The sequence below is a fragment of the Dermacentor albipictus genome, chromosome 6, assembly GCF_038994185.2.
Source record: "Dermacentor albipictus isolate Rhodes 1998 colony chromosome 6, USDA_Dalb.pri_finalv2, whole genome shotgun sequence".
Classification (NCBI taxonomy): Eukaryota; Metazoa; Arthropoda; class Arachnida; order Ixodida; family Ixodidae; genus Dermacentor; species Dermacentor albipictus.
Genome location: NC_091826.1, coordinates 51,052,978 through 51,074,697, shown reverse-complemented (window position 1 = coordinate 51,074,697; position 21,720 = coordinate 51,052,978). Strand labels below are relative to the sequence as shown.

Sequence of the window (21,720 nt, the reverse complement as noted above, 5' to 3'; positions counted from 1 at the left end):
AAAAGGTCATTGTTGCTCCTACATATATTCACTCCATTATCTTATCTAGATATAGCTGCACTTTGTAATAGTACAGTTAATAACTGTTACTAGTAAGTATTAGCTAAGAAATACATCAGAGCTGGTTCGATATATGCGTTAGAGGCTAGAAACTTAGCATCCGTTTGTGCTAACTGCGTTTCAAATTGCTAGCTGATCCTTACTAGCGACTGCTTATTCAGTAATGTTGCTAACTATACTGTTACCGAGTGCACTTATACCAAGGTGGCAAATAATGGCATAATAAGTAATAATGATACCGTCCATTTTTATCAGTGTATTATCATATCCCATTACAATAGAGTTTGGCACTGCATTGCAGTAATCTATATTTACATTTGGTATTATACATTTATATTATAACAACACCCGCCGTGGTTGCTCAGTGGCTATAGTGTTGGGCTGCTGAGCACGAGGTCGCGGGATCGAATCCTGGCCACGGCGGCCGCATCTCGATGGGGGCGAAATGCGAACACACCCGTGTACTTAGATTTAGGTGCACGTTAAAGAACCCCAGGTGGTCGCAATTTCCGGAGTCCTCCTCTACGGCGTGCCTCATAATCAGAAGGTGGTTTTGGCACGCAAAACCCCATAATTTATTATACCAACACTGTTGAAAATTGATAAACGAGGCCCGAGTTTGAGGGGAGCGCGATGCATATTGAGGACGAAGTAGAATGATTGTTCAGCCTTTGGCGAGCAAAGACTTGTTCGGAAGCTAGGGCCTTCGTTTGTTGTATTTTTGGCGCGGTGAAAGCCAGTAATCACCCTTCCGCGAATACGATGACTTCGACCAAGCGTCTTCAGAAAGTGAGTGCAACAATCAGGGCTAGCGTCTCTCAAGATCTTACGCTCCAGACAGAACTGCCGCAGCAACCCGATTCTGAAGCGTGCGAAGTAAACAGGCACGTCGATTTTCGAAAATGCAAGGAACCTGAGCTCCGCCAACTCGAGATCCTCGTTATAATTGAAAACGACGCTGTAGAAAACAAACTTGTGGTTGCTGCCGACTACAACGAAGAGAAGCTTTATGTTATCTCTGATGACCAGTTCGTCTTGGAACGGGTGGCAGTAGTCAGCCAAGCTCAGCGAACCGTATATTAGGGAACAGTCAAACAGCCAGGGACAGTTCGACTACTACTGGCCAGAGTAGTAACGAGCAGCTTTCTGGTGTCTCAAGGCCAGGTTACACTGTAATATAACTTACACTCTTAAAAGTTAATAGGGGTATAAATTTGTAGACAATTCACACCCTTGCATTCAGAAAGGGTGTAAATGTGCTGTTTATAGACTTATTTACACACTTATTTTGTGTATATGTGTAAATTATTTTGCAGCGTAGAGAGCCGGGTCACCGGTCAGTAATACTTCCGTGGCTTCAGGTGCCTAAAATTTTGGTATCACTACACGCAGTGCGACGATTCACCAAAACCTCGAGTTGCCACCAATAGAAAAAATTCTAATATGTATTGACGTACCTGGCGGGAGCTGCTAAACAAGCGATGTAAGTAGATCAGACTGGCCGACGGCAACCTCAACATTGCTATAGTGCCTAGAAAATATAACGTTGCCATCAAGTTACTGAGTCGGCCACGTTGCGGTCAATCAGCGATCGTTTGTTGCGGAGCCTCTCCTCGTGACGCTTCATCTCTGCTGTTGAATTGCAGGAGTCAGACGGGTTTCTCTCTTACTGTATGCACTACCGTTTCTCTGCTGTTATACAAGGACATCCATGTAGAAGTAGGTGGGCGAGGTTGTTGTCTCGTTTACAAGCCACAGGCATGTCGGTTCATGACGACCCTGTACCTTCAAACCCTGCCGGCCTACCGCTCCAGGTTCGTGAATCAGTGACGCACATGCAATCGTCGACTTCTTTGTGCGCTTCTACTGGGCCTCCTCCATGAACGTTGAAGATAGTCCTAGTGCAGTCAACACTGTCCATCTCGAAGCTGTCCGTATGTTGCCGAGATGTTGCAGGATGTTGCTTTCTCTTTCAGCTGTGTTTCCGATCTTTCTGATGAAATTATATGACCTCTTTAAGGGAGGTGGTCTACCGGTGTACCATCATTCTCGGCCCGCTATCACAGAGCTAAGAATTTCTTCCGAGGTCTTGTCTTCTTTTGGGTGTTGTTTTCTTTTTCACCTAATAAGGGTCCTCTCGTGTCAATTCAATTCAAGCGTTCTTTCTCTTGGGCATCCATGTTCTGTTGTCGATTCGGTCAGGATTTTCTTCGTTTCTTCGGGAAAACATTCTCGACGCCTAACGCACAGCTTTCGCGCCTAGCTATCCGAAACGATTGATCTCGAATATTCGTTGGGGCATTGTTACTCTCGTTCTCGCGCGCATGAGCTTGGATACTTTCTGGAGCTTCTTCGCTAGTGGCTGGAAAAACGTAAGTCATTTTTATCTTGTCGGCTTCTTCCAGAGGCGTCCCATTTGTTTTTCTTCTTTTTCGATTCCCTTTTCTTTCTCCGTTACATGGACTATTCGGTGAATTCGCAGGAATAACTAGTTCCTCGATGACCGTCAGAGAACCACCGTAAATATCTTCACAGCATTCAACGCAGTCGTGGGTCCATGAACATAGAAATAACTCTTGTTTCGCGCGCTCCCTCAAATTACGCTAATCTGATCACAGTGTGTCCGTAGCACTTGCAATCAGGTCCTTTCTGATTGCGGGCGCTGAAGTCACCTCATCTGACGGAGCCGCCATGATCTCCGTAGGAGTGCTGTTGCTTTTGAATTCAGTTACGTTCGCCGCCGTTTTGTAAGTATTAACGCACATTGAGGGACTCCTAGAGACAACTGCTGTAGTGCACGGCATATCTTTCATCCACATTTCCAATCCAGCTTTTGCGTAACAAATCTCCAGCCTGAACTTATTGGGTTTTTCTATATCGATCTCGAGTAGGTCGATATCTGGCTCATACCAAGTCCGTTTGTCTATGCAGATAAGAGCGGCCTCTTCTGACTTTAGAGCTGGTTGCACGTTGTTGAGTGCAGATAATTTAGGGGATGGTGATTGGTCTTCATAATCAACCTTGGAGTCTCTATGCGTAATATTCCGCTAGAGCAATGTAGAGTTTTGATATCATGATCTTCGGTTCCTTTAGCGGCCACATCAACGGTAAAATTTGAATCAAGCGCTGTGGAAAGTCCTTTGCAGTCATCAATGTCTACGTGTAGTGAATTCCACCGTGTATCTGTAGGCATAACGCAGGCATATTCCATCATCGTTCCTTTTGAGGGGTACTTGTCACAAATCTCCTCATTCCAGACTTGCAATCCTGGAAATCGTCATTTTTACTGTGTTGTTACACACCCAGATTCAATGTCCTAGTCACTACGATGGCGAGACCTACAGCGCAGATGTCGTGGCAGAACTTCTTCGTCGTGAACTTGCGAGCCCTAAAGTTATCACCGAAGTGAAAATCTCGTGGGTAATTGGGCACACCTTATCTGCACGTTTCTACCACGCCCTCGATTGTAACGCGCAGATATTTTACCCCTCAAATATCCAACAAAAAGTAACTTGGTGCCGATTCTACCGTGCACATCGAGTAACGAAAATTGAGTCGTCGTGTAAAGTGTTGAAACAGTCTTACGTAACACAAAAGCACACAGGCATGCACATGGCTAAATCATAACGGCTAGTCACTGTAGAAGTGCGACAACACACCTCCTTTTCGCGGTCTGCCGATCACAGAAAGTCAGTTTCAGTTCTATATAATAGATTACAAATTCCTTTGTTGCTGCCAATTGCAGACTCATGTCTCGGGAACGCCTAACACACGCGACCCTGCCTGGTGCCCGCCGTGGTTGCTCAGTAGCTAGGGTATTGAGCTACTGAGCACGAGGTCGCGGGATCGAATCCTGGCCACGGCGGCCGCATTGCGATGGGGTCGAAAACACCCGTGTGCTTAGATTTAGGTGCATGTTAAAAAAAAAACGAGGTGTTTGAAATTTCCGTAGCCCTCCACTTCGGCGTGCGTCATAATCAGAAAGTGGTTTTGGCACGTAAAACTCCATAATTTATTTTAATTTTTAACCCTGCCTGCTTAGCTTCTTCTTCTGCCAGAAGGATTGCCTTACGTTTGAAGAGTGCGTCGTAACGACAACGTCTTCTTTTTTTTCATTCTGCCAGTGCTCTACATCCACATAAGGCTGTTGAGCATAAGCGCTGCAACGGGCGTACAGCAACGTGGAAAATGGCGAGCGCAAATCAAGGCGTAAAACAACAACGTCTGTTCGATGGCAGTGTGGCTAGCTACCTTGCAGTGAGGTCTTTTTTAGTGAGTATCTGTACTCTTTTTTTATTTTCAGTGGAAATAGTTATGATTGTAAAGTGTACGTGAATTTGAACGCAATTTTTATTCGAAAGTTAAGTGCCCTTCCATTCTGTGAAGGAGGATGACCAGCGAAGCTGTGTATGTGGGCCCTTTAAAGGTGAACTGCACCTCCGCCGTGGGTCGGCCCGGCATTGCACTATCTTCGGGAATTTTTTTGTACACGCAGACGTGCAGTGGGGAAAGTAGCACTTAAGAGCTTCGCTGTAAAAAACCTGCGCTTTAAAATCGTGCAAGTACGGTACCATTGGCTGCTCCTAGGGCAGCGCTGACAGGGTGTTCCTCGCGAAGCTCTGTGGCTCTGTGGACATTCCAGCCTTGCGAGCAACCTTGTGCTATCGTGCTGAAGGGAAATGTCTGAACGGAGCACAAGTTAATGGAAGATGCTCCTACCTAGCGTACCCCCAGATAACGCCTGCCTGGTGACTATGTCAATGCATGGACTAGCAGTTCTAGCCTCAGTCTCAGCTGCAGTCCCACCGCAGTCACAGACACGAGTCCTGGCACCAAATGTAAAAAAAAACCGAAATGAACTCCATGTCTGCGCCAGTTATCTTGCTTTAGTTGAACCCTTTCCTAACGATAACGTTACGCGTGCAAGACGCGGATGTGGTCACCTATTACTCTTAACTACCACGACGAAAAGTTCTGGCAATACCAAATTACTATACGCCACTGAAATGCTTAAGGCTCATAGTAAGAGAAATGAATCGTCCTATTACTTACTGAAGGCCAAGTTCAATATTGCCAAAACAGCATTACGATATATATAGAACTCTTCCTGAAAACACTTACCAACTAATCGTGGTGTCACATACATTACTAGCGAAAACGACCAGCCAATGGGAGACTGCCCTTACCGACAAATGTCTTTCCCCGTTTTGCCTCCAGTTTCCAGTTTGTATCGCTGAAACCCTCAGCGGATAACTTGTATTTTCCGAGTGGGACGTTCGACGTAACAGAAAACATAACTATATATCGTACATGGCATAGAGAGCCCGTAATTCGTTTTGCGTACGTCCGCAGACTCAACAGGAAAACTTTAAGGGTGCCTCGAAGGTACTATGCTTAGAAATTGATCGGCGGCGTTTTACAGCGCATTGAAAGAGTCGAGTGGTTTCATGGGTGATTTTATTTATCGCTATTCCTGTAACCATGTTGGGGGGACTCCTGAAGTTCAATACGCTTGCTTGGTTCCCCGAAAAGTTTTCTGTTTGAGCAAAAAATAAAAGAAATAAAAAGTATTTTGCGCCTGTTGACGTTGTTTGACATATAGGTTTCGAACATTTCACGATAGGACTCCGTCTCTCGGTCCGACGACATCCTTATGTGGGGGCGTTCATCTTTAGAGACGAATAATGAAGCATCTGGTGACTATGACGAGTGCCTGCGCCTGTGCCAAATGATCGCTTTTTCGCGTGCTAGGTTCACCGGTGCCCCGAATGTATATCGATGATCACAGCAATCGCACGAACAAACTATCTGCAAGAAAGAACCTCCGACATTCTAGCGAGATGGTAGCCGTCCTTACGAAAGTCAAAGGAGAAGAAAAAAAAAACTTCGCAGCTGAACGAGCAAGAAAAGTTAATTCAGTTACACACAAGATCAACGGATGGCGCCCCGCTCAGTTGCGTTCGGGTGTGTGTGGCTGAAACTACAGCTGCACATTTTGCCAGCACCTATATATGTCTATTATCGTCACCTTCGAGCAGAGAAATCACCGCTCAGGTCTGGCATATATTCCAATCTGCTGGTTCTCAGCGAACAATGAGATTCTCTGTTTTTTTTATCGGCTGTTGCACCAAACCTTGTGTTCATGCGGCTGCCTTTACCGTACTTTATGGCGTCCATGTAGTAAGTTTCCGAGTGGCCTAACGTGTAGGAAATATTTATTTTCTTTGGCTCTTGCAAAGTGCAAGCACTTGTGTTTATCTGCGGGCGCGGTAGCCTCGTGACTACGACGTTTCGCTGCTGAACTCGATGTGGCCGGTTCGATCCCAGTCATGGCGGCCGTATTTCGATTGGGACTAAATGCAAAAGCCCTCGTTTACTTACATTTAGGTGTACATTGCAGAACATCTGGCGGTCAAAATTAATTCGGCATCTCCGCACTACGGCGTGCCTCATAAGCAGAATGTGTCTGCGTGTGTGCGCGTGTGCGTGTCTGTGCGCCTGCATGTGTGTGTGTGTGTGTGTTTGTGTGTGTGTGTTTGTGTGTGTGTTTGTGTGTGTGTGTGTGTGCGTGTGTGTGTGTGTGTGTGTGTGTGTGTGTGTGTGTGTGTGTGTGTGTGTGTGTGTGTGTGTGTGTGTGTGTGTGTGTGTGTGTGTGTGTGTGTTTTACAGCGAAGCTTCTTATGCTGACCCTGAGCCGTAGTTGTCGGACTTCGCTAAAAGGGGCCACTTGACTCAGCGGGAAAGAGAAAGAAGACTTCAACAGGCGGAAAGGAGTTGGGCGACGCCTTTCTCCCTACGCGAATCTTATACAGTCGTCACACGGTGCATGTTGGGCGACTGAGCTAGAACGGCATGCAATTTCACGATGATTGATTCCACCGCGAAAGAAACAAATGGCATGCTGGCGGTTGGCGGCCAACGAACAGTGCCCAGCGATTGAAAGGCGATACTAGGAGCGCGTTGGTGCCGACACTTCCGGCTGGCGCAAGAAGTGCTGGCAGCCACGTCAATCGTCAAACCAATGCAACCAATCGTCTAAACGATTGCAGCACCCGCATATAATGTGGTTAGCCTTGCGCCTACTATACGAAGCTCAGGATTAGTGGTCCCGCCCATTCCGACCCAGCTACAACTTGGGAAGGCCACGTGTAGTTCGTACTCTTGGGGAAGAAGCTGCCTACCGCGGGCGTCATGGAAAGTTGGCTCGTGAACCGGCTCGTCTTCATAGAGCCGACCCCAAGCTGCGCACCAGAGATACCGAGTTTAAACGGCACGGCCGGGAGGCCGATCCCAAGTGCGCGCCCGATACTCGGTGTATCTAACACAGCTTCGCTGTTCGACCATCTTCACGGACCGGAAGGGGTGGTGATTTTCGAACGTAGAACCCCACTAACTTTTTTTTTTAAATCTGCGGGGAATGTTGATACTTTAACCTGCATGTCAACAATTTTCCAAGGAAACCCAGTTGAAAAACACAACAGGAAATTTTAAGAGTCTGTCGTATTTTGGGACGTTGTTTCTGTAGTTCTGTTGCCTGTAGTTCTGTTGCCTGTAGTTCTGTTGCCTGTAGTTCTGTTGTCTGTAGTTCTGTTGCCTGTAGTTCTGTTGTCTGTAGTTCTGATGTCTGTAGTTCTGTTGTCGGTAGTGTGACGTCCTGTAGTAGAAAGTTGTGTAGTTCTTGATCAATATTTAATAAAAAATTGACAGAGACGTCCGTAAGGTTATGTAAATTTGTTAGTACAAAAAAGAAAAACATAAAAGTTAAAAAAATTGAAAAAAAACGTCGTCGCCTAGGAACGAACATGCGACCTCACGATTCCGAGCCCGGCATCTTACCACTGCAACACCCCTGACATGCTTTTCGAGTGTACGTTTTGGCCATGTGAACAGTACGACGTGCCGATGCGCTGATGTTTACATTTGCATGTTGAGAGCCAAGATCCGCTATCACTCCACCGCGTCAAGTGCCGCATCTCTAGAAGAGCAAGAGTGTTCGTACCATCGACAGGTACATCTTGCAGTGCTAGAACATCGATTTTGATGTACGATATCCTTATTAAATAAGCAATTCAGAAATAGACAACGTTGCCTTTTAGGGTTATTACTGCTAGTTTCGACAGTTGTCTCTCGTTCTTTACACTTTTGAGCGCGCATATAATTCGTGTGTTCAATGCAAAATAGCTACATGAACATTCGTGGATGAGAGTTCTTTCTGACAGCATACTGGCTTCTCACGGCAGCACTGTACCAGATTAATGAGACCCGAGCGAGACAGCTTTTCACGCAACTTTGTGGAACAACCCAAATCTTCTTTTCCGCTTCGCATAAGCTTGTGAAATATTCCTGGGAAATTAACTAATGTGTCAGTGTAACAGCACTTGTAAGTCCACAGGCCTGTGTGCCACATCTTACGAAAAGAAACGGATACGCAGCCATTCCCGCAGATGGTATGATTTTGATCAGCGGTCGATTTTGAGGAGGCCGGTAGGGCGTTGCTGGTGCTGCGTCGTCACGGCACAATTATAACTATTCGCCACGTCGACTTTATTACCGGTGTCGGTGCCATCAGCATTGCCGGCTTCAGAGAAGCGCGATTGAATACCGCGCAAGTGAAAAGTACAGTGTACACCACCGATGCGAAAACATACAATTTTAAAAGACCGCGACGGAAAGCGCTTCTGTTGCGACTTCGGAACTCTTGGCCGTCGCGAACGAATGTTTCTGCTGCGACGTCAGAATTGGTGTCGTAACGTCGGAGTCGCTGTCAGGATATAAAGCTGTTGTTCCGACTTCAGAACTCTTGTTGTCGCGACAGAATGCTTCTGTTGCGAAATCAGAATTTCTGTCGTAATGTCATAAATGTCTCCCAATTAAGAAATGTCAACAACTTCTGTCGTACAACAGAATTTCTGTAGTTGCGACAGGAATTCCTTTTGTCCTTTTCAACCGGGCACTACATAAGCTTGTCGCATCACACAATTTCAGTGCACTTCTGTTGTCATCATTGGGTACATGTTGGGGCGATAGGTTTCCGTTGTGGAACAGTTCTCTGTAGTACAACAGAAGTTTGTCCATTACTTCAGGAACACTTCTGTTATGAAAACTGGGGGCCTGTTGCAATGATAGGCTTCTGTCGTACAACATTTTTCTGTAGTACAACAGAAGTTGGTCGCATTACTTCAGGAACATTTCTGTTGTGACAATTGGGGGCCTGTTGCCACAATAGGTTTCTGTAGTATTTCAACAGCTCTCTGTAGCACTACAGAAGTTTTTCGGGTTACTTCAGGAACATTTCTGTTGGGACAACAGGGTGCCTGTAGTGATGACAATTTTTTTCTGTAGTACTACAAAAATCTGTTGTAGAGCTTCAGCTTTCTGTTGTAACAACAGACATACGACAGACTGTACTTCTGTAGTAGCAACAACAAATGTCTGTTGTACATCAGAAAAGTTTGTCGCTCCATCAGGAATCTGTAGTTACTACAGAAAAATCCTGTTGTACAACAGAAATTTCTGTAGTACGACAAAAATCTGTTGTAGAGCTTCAGCTTTCTGTTGTAACAACAGACATACGACAGACTGTACTTCTGTAGTAGCAACAACAAATGTCTGTTGTACATCAGAAAAGTCTGTCGCTCCATCAGGAATCTGTAGTTACTACAGAAAAATCCTGTTGTACAACAGAAATTTCTGTAGTACTGAACACAACCTCTGTTGTCATTTTCAACTGGGAAGTGAAAGAATGTAAAGGAAAGGCGGGAATGTTATTTGGGTTGTACCCAGTATGCGATCATAAAGGAGAAAGATGGCAGAAAAGAAAAACAAGAAGTGCATGTAACGGAATCAAACGTTATGCGCACGCCCGCAACAGCATTCTCCGTACATTCAAAGGAAGTCACATTGCCCAGCCGTCTTTACGAAACTGCCGCAGGGCTCCGCTGGCTGTCTGTGCAGATGACGGCCAAGTCCAAGGACTCAACATGTTTTCTCCTGTGAACCTTCTTTAGTCCACTCGGCATGTAGCAGCAGTCATGGTCTGTTTTTCAACATAAAACGGTGCGAAATAGACGAAGCCATGCGGTATGGTCTCGTCGCAATCAAGAAAGCCAACCTACACTCTGTCAATATCCCTGATGCGAGAACGGCCGGCGTTCTTGACATTGTAAATTTCTCAGGCACTAAAAAAATGTCTACAAAGCGCGAACCTCCTAGCAGTAAAAGCTAGGCTTGTGTAAACTATGTTGCACCCTGGTACGTTCACATACGTGTATTTTTATGGCATCTTCGGCTGGTCGTTTTGGAGTGCTCTAGACAGTTCTCGCGAGAAACGTTTCCTTCGGTTCGTTGAAAGAGAGAGTGCCTTGCGTTCGGCTTGTTCGCTCGGATTGCTCTCCTTCAGCGTCGAGGGCTCTCATGCGCTCCGTGGCTTCTCGTCGTGGCAGTCGCAGAGACTGGCAGGATTTGCGGTCACGTGATCGCGAAGCAGCGCCACTGCGGGTGCCAGGGCGAAGGGCGAGCATGTGAGGTTGCAAGCCCAAAGCCCTGTATCGACACAATGCACACTGTTCTTCCACCACGCCCGGTGTTGGAGGTCACGTGGTGTGCTCGGTGCAGGAGGCGCAGAACAATTGGGATGACAAAGACAGCAGCAGCACCCTCCCTCCACTCTGTCGGCGTTCGTCATAACGCCAGCGCTCTGATTGCTAGTGCTCGTGGTCATCGAGCGAAACGCGTTCACGTGTGCGATTGTGCGCGAGACACCCCACTTGTTTTTATGCGAAGCATTTTACTAGAGCTCAACCCAGCTCCTCAGGCGCGGCGGTGTCGCCTTCAATACCACGTGACACCGTGACGTCACGACAGAGGAGAAACGGGGCTCCAACTCGCGCCGTCGTTCGCGTCGTCGCCTTCAAGGCTCACCACGTGACACCCTGACGTCACGACAGATGAGAAACGGGGCTCGACTCGCGCCGTCGCTCGCGGCGGTATATAAGCAGCTGCGCTTGCCTCTGCTAGACACTCACGAGGTGAGATGCCTCCTGGAGAGAGAGCTGCTGGTTGGAATGAGAAGCGAAGGTTGCGGCATGCTACAGAGACTGTTTCTAGGTGGCTTTGCTACGGCGCAGCGACTACGCGCCCCACATCGGACGCAGTGAGCGTCGAGCAACGCAGCGTTCGGCGCGACAACGAAATGTGCGCCTGAGCAAGCGCCGCACGCCTGAGCCGACGCCGACGACACCGGCCTTTCTGCGACACGAGCTCCTTAACGCTGTCGCGTTAAAATAAAGGCTAGTATGCTTCGCATCCTGGGCTTAACCTTAGCTAAGCCACAGCCATTTTTTTAGTAAGGGAATGTTCACCGCATGCAAAACTCCTAAACATACTTCGTGTAAGAGCCAAATACTTTGCGATCTCTATAAATTATTTGCATACCGGGTGAAAAGGCGACTTTATTTTTTATTCTTACACTTGGATCAAGTTTTGTTTGCCTCCCCAAATGATTTTTTTTTACTTGATTAAGGACATGAACAATATCCAGCTATACATCAAATCTAGTATGAGCAGCGCAGGAGTATGGTACGTGCAGCAGTATCGATTATAGCATAACCAGTCTCGTAACGTGTCATATGTATATTTAAAGCACAAGCGCGATCCACTGCGAGCGTCTTTCTGCCTCCTCTCCGCAATCAATATTAATGACTTCGTAAACGCGAACGGTTCTAGATGCAGCGGGCGGCATTTTTATAAAGCATTAACCATGACACGGTTTGATATAACGCGCGCTGCTTTAAGCGCGTACGCGGGAGTGAAGTGGAACGTACTCGCCAGTATAACGAAACAAACCAATTAGAAGGTTAGTGGACGACCATAAGAGAGAGGACGAAGGCATGTGTTAGTCAGCAACCTTCTTAGTATGTCTAAGAGCGCTTTTAGCACACTGCGCACAAAACCGCGCTTACGGGCATCGCATTGAGAAAGTTTCAAAGCAAGATATTGACATGTTTGATACAACCCAGACAGTTCTCATGCCCTTGTCGAGAACAAGCGCTGCGAAGGGCATTAGTTTGCTTGCTAATACCAAGGCGCAAATTTCTTCGAGCGCACCGATCCTTCTCGAACTGTCGCCTCATTCTCGAGGCCCACTTGAAGCCGCAAAGGCCATTGCGGCTTTCCCGCTGTGGTGCAGGCTTACTGCCCTGCCTCTGCATAGCGGTGGCTTTTACGAAGGCCTGCTCCTCCCTTATCGGAATGGTGCAGCCTACCATGGATGACGCTTGCAACTGTAAAGAGACAGTCGAGTACGTTTATTGCTATTGTCGTCGTTATACCGTCGAACGCGATATATATATATATATATATATATATTGTTACGAGATTGATGGCGAAGTAAAGATGGCGTCCCGAGGCTGCACACGCATGCACACGCTAACGTCTTCTTCTTCTTCTCCTCGCCCGGCTCATGCCGTAGCAATCCCCGGTTGCCAGACGAAGCCCGCTGGGCAAGTCCAAATCACTCGGAAAGCGTAGGGTGAAACCGCTTAAGACGGGCAACATGTACTAACTGGGTCCGGCTAGACCGACGACCAGCCGACGTCAAGCGTGCCACCACGTACGTCAAGTCACTCAAGCGATCTACAATGACGAATGGGCCCGTGTACTGGGGTAAAAACTTTTCGCATAAGCCACGTTTACGTTGCGGAGTCCACAACCACACAAAGTCTCCTTTGGCGTACGAGACAAACTGATGTCGGCTGTCATAGCGCTCTTTCGATCGGTCTTGCGATGCCACAGTGCGAAGACGAGCGATACGCCTGGCTTCTTCGGCAAGACAAAGCGTCTTGGCAACAGAGTACTCGCTGTGAAAGTCAAACGGTAGTATAGTGTCAATGCAGCTTAGCGGTGAACGTGCGTAAAGGAGATAAAAAGGACTGTAATCGGTCGTCTCATGCTTTGCAGTATTATAAGCATAGGTGATGAAAGGGAGTACGTCATCCCAGTCCTTGTGATCGGAAGATACGTACATGGCCAGCATGTTAGTTAGAGTTCTGTTCGTACGTTCCACGAGCCCATTTGTCTGAGGGTGATAAGGCGTTGAATGACGGAACTGCGAACTGCAGAGACGAAGCAGTTCTTCTACGGCGTCCGCAACGAACTGACGACCGCGATCGCTAATGATGACACGGGGGGGACCATGTCGAAGAATAATGAATCGAAGCAAAAACGTCGCAACGGACGCAGCTGTTGAAGATGGTACGGCCGCCGTTTCCGCGTAACGGGTCAGATGGTCGACACATACGATCACCCATCGGTTGTCGTTAGATGATCGGGGAAATGGGCCCAGAAGATCGATACCCACTTGTTCAAATGGCAGGCAAGGTGGCGGCAGAGGTTGGAGAAGACCTGGCGGAGCGGTCGTAGGGCGCTTGTAGCGTTGACATTGTTCGCAACTGGCGACGTAGTGCTTGACTGTGGCCCGCATTTTGGGCCAGTAAAAACGCTCCTGTGTCCGGTTCAAAGTTCTTACGAATCCTAGATGACCAGAGGTTACATCGTTGTGCATGGCTCTCAGTATGTCCGTTCGCAGACTTTGCGGCGCCACCAGAAGGAAGCGTGCTCCTTTAACAGCATAATTGGTCTTGTAAAGCAGGCCGTCACGGACACAAAATCGACCGGTGGCTCCAGGACGCGATGCGGCTACAAATAGAGGTTCCAAACTAATATCATTTTCCTGCTCTGCTTTGAAAGTCATCGAATCTGGGAATGTAGAAGAAATGGGAGCAAAACAGTCATCAAAATTGTCTTCGTCACACTCCGTCGTCGTCAGAGGAAGGCGGGAGAGACAGTCCGCATCTGCGTGGCGACGCCCGGACTTGTAGGAAATAACGAAGTCGTACTCCTGCAGTCGAAGAGCCCAACGTGCCAGTCGTCCACTCGGGTCACGGAGATTCACCAACCAGCACAACGCGTGGTGGTCAGTAATGACAGTGAACGGGCGTCCATAGATATAGGGTCGAAATTTGTGGACAGCGAAAACAGCTGCCAAGCATTCTTGTTCAGTCACAGTGTAATTGCGTTCCGCCTTAGTCAAAGAGCGACTAGCATAAGCCACAACGTGTTCAGCTCCTTGATGACGTTGCACAAGTACGGCACCGATGCCGATGCCACTGGCATCAGCGTGCACTTCCGTAGGTGCGGATGCATCGAAGTGACGCAATATGGGCCCTGACGTTAGCAGAAATTTTAGCTGGCGGAACGCGTCGTCGCAAGCCGATGTCCAGTTGAAAGGGACGGCTTTTTGGAGAAGACATGTTAGGGGGTACACCACGTCGGCGAATCTTGGGACGAAGCGACGAAAATACGAGCACAGGCCCAAGAAACTTCTCAACTCCCGCACTGACTTCGGTGCTTCGAAGGAGCTGACTGCCTCAATCTTCCGTGGATCTGGCCTCACACCGTTTTTGTCGACCAGATGCCCAAGTACTAACGTCTCGGTTTCCCCGAAACGACATTTCTTGGAATTTAGGATCAAGCCGGCTTGTTTGACACAATCCAGAACAAGACTGAGACGGCTGTTATGCTCACTCAATGTGCTGCCAAAAATCACCACATCGTCGAGGTAGCACAAACAAATTTCCCATTTAAGTCCTCGGAGGATAGTATCCATGAATCGTTCGAATGTTGCTGGCGCGTTACAAAGGCCGAACGGCATAACGTTAAATTCATAAAGACCGTCTGGTGTCACGAAGGCCGTTTTCTCCTTATCGTCTGGGTGCATGGGTATCTGCCAATACCCTGATCGCAAATCCAGTGATGAAAAGTAGGCAGCGGAATGTAAACAATCGATGACATCATCAATTCTAGGAAGTGGATACACATCCTTTTTGGTGACCGCATTCAGTTTCCTGTAATCGACGCAAAACCGCCACGATCCATCCTTCTTCTTTACTAAGATCACTGGTGCTGCCCACGGACTAGAAGACTCTTGAACGACGTTATTCCGCAGCATGTCTTTCACCTGTTCAGCAATAACTGTCCTCTCGGTTGAAGAAACGCGGTAAGGCTTTTGCCGAATGGGGTGCGCAGATCCGGTGTCAATTCTGTGGCGAGCACGAGAACGCGGGAGTGAAGCCTGCTTGTCGCCTTGTGTGAAATCGAACACAGAAAGATGTGCCCACAATACTTGTGCGAGAGCGCGGCGCTCATGTGAGGGCAGTGCCTTGTTGATCATTCGTAGGATCTGCTCTTCAGAAATGTTTCGTTGGGGATCGCTAGTATGAGACTGCTCCTCCTCGCTTAGAACTGTAATGGAGCTATAAGTAATCTTGTCAAATTCAGCAAGCTTCATATCACGCGGGAGAACGGCAGGGACGCAAGAACAATTGAAAGCCCACAAATTTGAGACGCCATTCACTACTCTCACGACAGAGCGTGGCACGAGTACATCTTTCTTTGCGCAGCTCGACGTAAGTGGCTGGACTTGCGCGTCAAACGATGAAAGGTCGGCAGCAGTGAAGTTGACAGGGACACGTGACAGCGACCAAGGCGGTACCAGCAAATTCTTCGAAACAACACAATAGTTTTTCACTGGTAAGGATGTGTCGGCAAGGGTGGCGAGAAGTGCGCTATTCAAAGTAATTTCGCCTGTGCCACAGTTAACAGATGCACCACAATCCTGAAGAAAGTCAATCCCGAGAATTACGTCATGAGTGCACCGCGGTAATACGAGGAATTCTGTTTTAAGGTCTTCTCCTCCGAACAAAACACTTGCAACACAGATACCAAGGGGCACTAGGCACTCTCCACTGACACCACGAAACGTCACATCACCATTCCACGGGAACATAACTTTCCGACCCAGCCTCTCCTTGAAAGTCACACTCATGACGGAAACGGTAGCACCAGTATCCACTAATGCTGTTGCAGGTATACTATCAATTAACACACGCACTTTGTTCTTCACCATCACAATAGGCAGAGGAGTATTTCGCAGAGACGCAGACGGTCCGGCGACCTTACCTCCATCGGTCGCGCCGGCTAGTTTCCCGACGGCGGAGGTGACGCAGCACGTCGCCGTGGTGACGGTGAACGGCGTGGGCGACTGGTTGGGGGCGTCAGGCTGCGGTCCGAAGCTGGCGAGCCACTCCTTCTACTATATTGGCGGAAGGTATTCCGGGGTGGCGCGCCTGTGGTGTTTGCACCATCAGGGTCTGTCGGCCAACGGTCGTCATAACTGTCACGTTCAAAATTAGGCCAAGTTGGTGGTGGGCCATATCTTGTCTGTCGGCGCCGGCGACAAAAACGAGCAATGTGCCCTGAGGCGCCACAGCTGTAACACACAGGCGATGCGCGACCGACGTTGTAAGCCTCGGGGTCAACCCTGGGACGCTGCGAATAATAAATGCGATCTTCCGAATTCCGATTCGTGGTGGTAGCTCGACGAGTTCGTTGATCGTGCGTCACGTCGTCGGGAAAGGTACGCCGGTGCTGTCGCAGCTGATCGACTCGACACTCTGCAACGCCTGGCATGGCAGACAATGCGGACACAGCAGATGCATGTTCTTGAGGTTGGTTGGGAGCCCACCCAAGCTGTTCGACATCCGCCCCTTTGTTGTGTCTTTCAAGTTCTTCGCGAACAATTTGCCTTATCGTTGCCGCAAGGTCAAATTGAAAACTGTAGTCATTGTCTTCAACGCTTGCCACCGTTGCGACATTTGCTAACCTGCCGAACTTAGGCGTGATACGGCGCAGCTTCAAGGCCTCAAATGTGCGGCAATGCTTGATGAGGTCGGCGACCGAGGCGAGACTCTCCTTGCCGATTAAATAATTGTACACATCCTCGGCTATGCCTTTGAGAAGGTGTCCAACCTTGTCCTCTTCGGACATTCGAGGATTGACCGTTCTGCAAAGCTTCAGGATTGCTTCAATGTACGTGGTACAGGTCTCACCTGGGACTTGAGCGCGCTGCAGCAATGTCTGCTCCGCCCGCTTCCTCTTCGTGGTGGAATCGCCGAAGCATTCGGTAAGGTGAGTCACGAAGCTGTCCCACGTTGTGCAGATATCTTCATGGTTCTCGAACCACACTAGCGCAGTGTCTGTGAGGAACAGAACCACATTGTCGAGCTGAGCCGTGGAATTCCAGCCGTTGTACTTGCTCACACGCTTGTAGTGGGTGAGCCATTCCTCCACGTCCTCGCCGAATTTTCCTGAGAAAGGGCGGGGCTCCATCTGATGCATCCAGGCGCCGGTTGTTCGCACTGGAGCTGCCAGAGAAGGTTGTTGGTCACCGCTGTGGGACATCGGGATCTCAAGTGGTGTTGGGGGCAGTCGAGCGAGGCGTCGGCTCCGGCGTGGTACTTGCTGCAGCAGCTCCGTCGTCTTGGTCGAAGTACCCCGCACCTCCACCACAAAACTGTTACGGTTAAAGTTAAACAGGCTTTATTTAAGGACCGAGATTGATGGCGAAGTAAAGATGGCGTCCCGAGGCTGCACACGCATGCACACGCTAACGTCTTCTTCTTCTTCTCCTCGCCCGGCTCATGCCGTAGCAATATATATATATATATATATATATATATATACTTTCTTATTTTGACTATGTAAACAGGCTCGATTGGTACACCGTTTTCCAGGTCCAAAATGCTTGAACTATGGGTCCTCTGCACCGCAGGCTTTAATCGCAACGTGGGCAGCTTGTGAAGCTGACTTTTGTGGACAGTGTCAGTACCACGTGTTCGCAATGCCACGGCCAGGGTAGAAGGTGTTTTTCTCCTTTAATCCCGTTCCCCTGCATAGCGTAGCAAACTGGGCGCTCATCTGTTCCAACTCCGCACCTTTCCTTTTTCTCCCTCTCTCTGTTCGTTTGTCAAGTATTGTCGCACAGAGAAATACCCGATCTTGCGGGAGGCCAAGCTCGACCACGCCACCACCAGGAGCCGCGCGATGACCTCAAGCGTATAAACATTCCAATGTGCACGTTTCGAGTACGGCAGTAACAGTGGCGTGGATAACCGGCTTCGCCCAATCCAAGCACGAGATTAACAATGCTGCGAAAAAAAAAAAGTAAGACACGTGAGATCCTTAACGACGGAACTCCCATTCGCGTCACCGCAATGGCACAAGTAATGTAGTCGAAGCGACTCGATCAGGCGCCCTCGCTAGCGCTTAACAAACGACTTTGGAGGGATGCCTACGTTATTGCGCTTGCAACAAAAAGTTGTAAAGCTTTACGCTAACGCGTAGCACGAAATACAGTTGTTCAACAAATACGGCCGCTCCACAAACGTCCTTTCCGTACTGGAAAATTTCTACGGAGATCCTGACTCACACGCCATGCATACACTAGTTCTTTTTGGCAACAGCACGCCCATGGATTGTTTGCGTCCTGCACCATGCACGTAGACCTTTTTGTATTGTACATTTCAGAATCGATTACTCGTCTTGTACACGTGTATGGCTTTGCAGTATTTGTGAAGAAACCCTTCTCTACTGTAGCTTGCCTTACGCTGTTTCAATGGATAGTTTTTTTTTAATTTTCGTGTCTCTATATGTGTGCGTTGTGTGTGCGTTTGTATGTGCTCATATGTGTGTCTTTATTTGCATGGGTGTGTGGGGGCGTGCTTGCCTGTCTGTGATGAAAAGAGGAAGGAGCGCGCCGCTATGTTGCTGTACCAGTTTCTGGTGCTTGTTTAGGCCTGTTCGTCCATTTCCATTTATTTCTTTTTTTCTTTTTCTTTTTTCTCCTGCCCGTTCTTGTCACGCTAACGATTTCAGCCTGGTGTCTTTCGATTGTGCACTATAAAATTTTCTGTATTCAATTAGTCTAGAACTAAGACGCCTCATTGTTCTTCCACATATAGCACACGCTTCAAGTTTTAAAAAAGATCAGTACAGAGCAGAGTTGTTTGTTGTCTGATGCGCATATATAGGAAAATCATGTCGCCGCCCCTAAACTGATGACTCGCAATATGCAGAGCACGGCTGTGTCACGCTGTTTACCCATTGAACCAATCCAATAAATTTTTCTTTCCTATTTTCGATAGCAGCAATACAAGTGTTAAATGCAGAAAATTACTTGTTCGGCAGCCATTGGCTGGCGGCCTCCCCTAAATTATTTCGACATTGTGATTGGCCGATATCTGTTCGTATACGCTCTGATAAATCGTGAAAGCTTATTTATGAATACAGGTGAACGTGCTCCCGACTGTTTTTTTTTGAGCGTCTTTTCCATGTTAAACAATAAATTGTTATGGTACCGAATGCTTTGTTCTTCCTTTTCTTCAGTGCAATGAAAAGCTTAGCGGTAAGTATCCAATCATACAGTGGTAACGCGGAAAACGCAGTAGAAATGTAGAAAATTGCTATCAGAATTTTTTTCGATATGCTGTGAGGAAATATAGTCGTACGCTGAAACGCATTGGCAGCAGTGATACCTCAGCGCGATAACGATTATATATGCCATTATTTATGGAAAACACGCGAGAAGTGCGGGTCTAGCTATAAGAAAGAAGTATTTGGTTTATCAAGCCCGATGTTTGGCGGTTTTATGTGTATATTTTTTTGCTGAAGTATTTCTGTAATATTAACTACGTGATTACCTGGTTTCGTGTCGAACTTCTTTGGTCATATATACAAGCCAAAGCTTTTCTTTTTCTTCCTTTATTTTTTTTAGCCACGCCCTATAGTAGTGCACCTTACGCTCTGCACCTAGGCTCTCGATTGCCCGAGGTATACAGCAGTGCACCCTGCACTCTTCTCCTCAATTGCGAGGGTTGCAAGGGAAGGTGTCACCCCGGGGCAGTGCACCCTTGAACCTTGCACCAAGTGGGTGCCGCTCGGCGCACCACAAACGGCACCTGCCACACTTTTTTTTTCGTTTGTGTTATGCAGGTTTTCTTTATCCAACAAACCTATTAGTACTGTTCCCCCCTATCTATGGCACAGTTACACCAATGGCATTTAGTTTCTCGCAGAGGGACCACAGATCTCGGAGTACTCGCTCCTAAATTGGCGCGCGTGTACAAAAGCGCTCATCTGCGCCGCCATGCAGTGAGAGATGCCACGGCTTTGCCGCTCCACTCCATGCCATAATAAAAAACCCGAGTGTGGAACAGTGGGAGAGGATGCTATCCAGCAACATCTTGAAAGTCCAACAAGGACTAGTAAGGCGTGCACGCAGGGTAGCTACCCTCAGCGGAGCCCTGGACTAGGGGAACCGACCCTGGAGAGAAGCTGCAAGACTCCATCTGAAGCCGCAAAAATCACTGCAAAATAGAGCAAATGAACGTTTTTCATCATTATCATCATCCACTCCATGCCGCGAACACGGCGCTGCTCATTGGCGATCACATTTTCTTACTTAACAATACGCACAAAATAAAGCGCAACCCCATATGTAATACGAGGACTAGGATTTTAAGCGGTAACTATGCGGCACTTGATAACAGCCGACCTTACGTGTACAGCGTTCTCATTTCACCAGTTTCCGTGTACCAATATTTCACTGCCATTTCGCGAGACTCTTTTTTTTTTGCCTTTTGCGACTTTCCGTGGCAATTTAAAAGTCCAATTCCCCTTTAAACTGCCAACAGCACGCCCTTTTGTACGGCTTTAAATCGTGGTCTTTTCCTTTTCCACGGATATGTCGTGACGCCATATGGGTGGCTTTGCCTCCTTTTAATATATTCAGCGGTGTCGTAAAGGCATGCGTTTTATAAACCATTAAACTTCACGAACAAGATGTGAGTCCTTGTTGAGTTTATTTGTGTGGAATGCTTGTCCTCTCGCAGAAGGAACGAAATTTTTTTGTTGACGCGAAGGGACTGCTCTTGCCGTAGCACCAATATATTATGTTTACGAGGGCAAGAACTCTGCTGCGACATGTGGAATTGGCCTTGTTGAGACGACCGGCAGGCAGGAAGCCACTACAGAAATTTGTGTCACTTTATACAACAGAAGTTTCTGCCATAGCAATGGCTTTGCGTTCGAAATTACGACAAAACAGGCTTTCAGTTTGAATTTCAGTTTCTTATTCTTTAAATACAATGAATTGGTAAGAGACAATATATAGACGCGATCTAAGAGGTGTTTCCTTTCATGTTTTTAACCATGTACGGTCAGCACAAGTTCAAACAAGAACAGGAAACTACACATCGGGCCACCTGCTACGCTTTACTGCAATGAACTGCAGCAGGTAATCCCTCCGTGGTTCTAGGCGTAGCGTAGCCTTAAACGTATTCAAATCGTAGCCTGCACTTGACCAATGTTGCAAACACAGGCGATCATGCAAACGCAACATGGCATGGTAGTCGTTTTCGACTAGCTTGCATTTCAATTTAAGCTCATATAGTAGACAATGTGCTTTTATAGTATACCAGCAAATGTCATCGGTGGTAATCTAATCAACGGTGAGAGTCCAATGTAGCCAGATACACGATAGCGAAGAGTTTTAAGCTTGTCCGTAAGCTCATTACTCTTAGCGGAATACCGGTTTACGGAGCCGTGGACAGTAGTGGCGCCTCTGGTAGGGACATCTTATCACACTCTGTGAAGCTACAATGCGTTTGAAATGTTTTCGTGTTGCGCGAATGTTCTCAGCGAAGGAAAATAATAAAACGATGGCACGGTAACGTCCCTATTTTCTACGGCTTTAAATCGTGGTCT

At 47.7% G+C, this 21,720-nt stretch overlaps 1 protein-coding gene across 11 annotated transcripts in view; it reads left to right on the top strand.

Moving 5' to 3' along the window:
• Positions 1 to 21,720, top strand: part of LOC135911384 (glycine receptor subunit alpha-2-like) — a 348,733-nt gene that overhangs the window by 293,553 nt on the left and 33,460 nt on the right. For 2 of the 11 annotated variants that reach the window (XM_065443639.1, XM_065443638.2), the window contains one exon: positions 4,185 to 4,332. The exons of 8 other annotated variants lie outside the window; for them this stretch is intronic. Coding sequence is in view for 1 of the 3 variants with exons in the window: in XM_065443635.2 (XP_065299707.1) it covers positions 21,237 to 21,250 (14 nt within the window). In the remaining 2 variants the exon portion in view is untranslated. Of the gene's footprint in view, positions 1 to 4,184; positions 4,333 to 21,221; positions 21,251 to 21,720 lie in introns of those variants that run through there. One more of the 11 variants, XM_065443635.2, reaches the window with a different exon arrangement.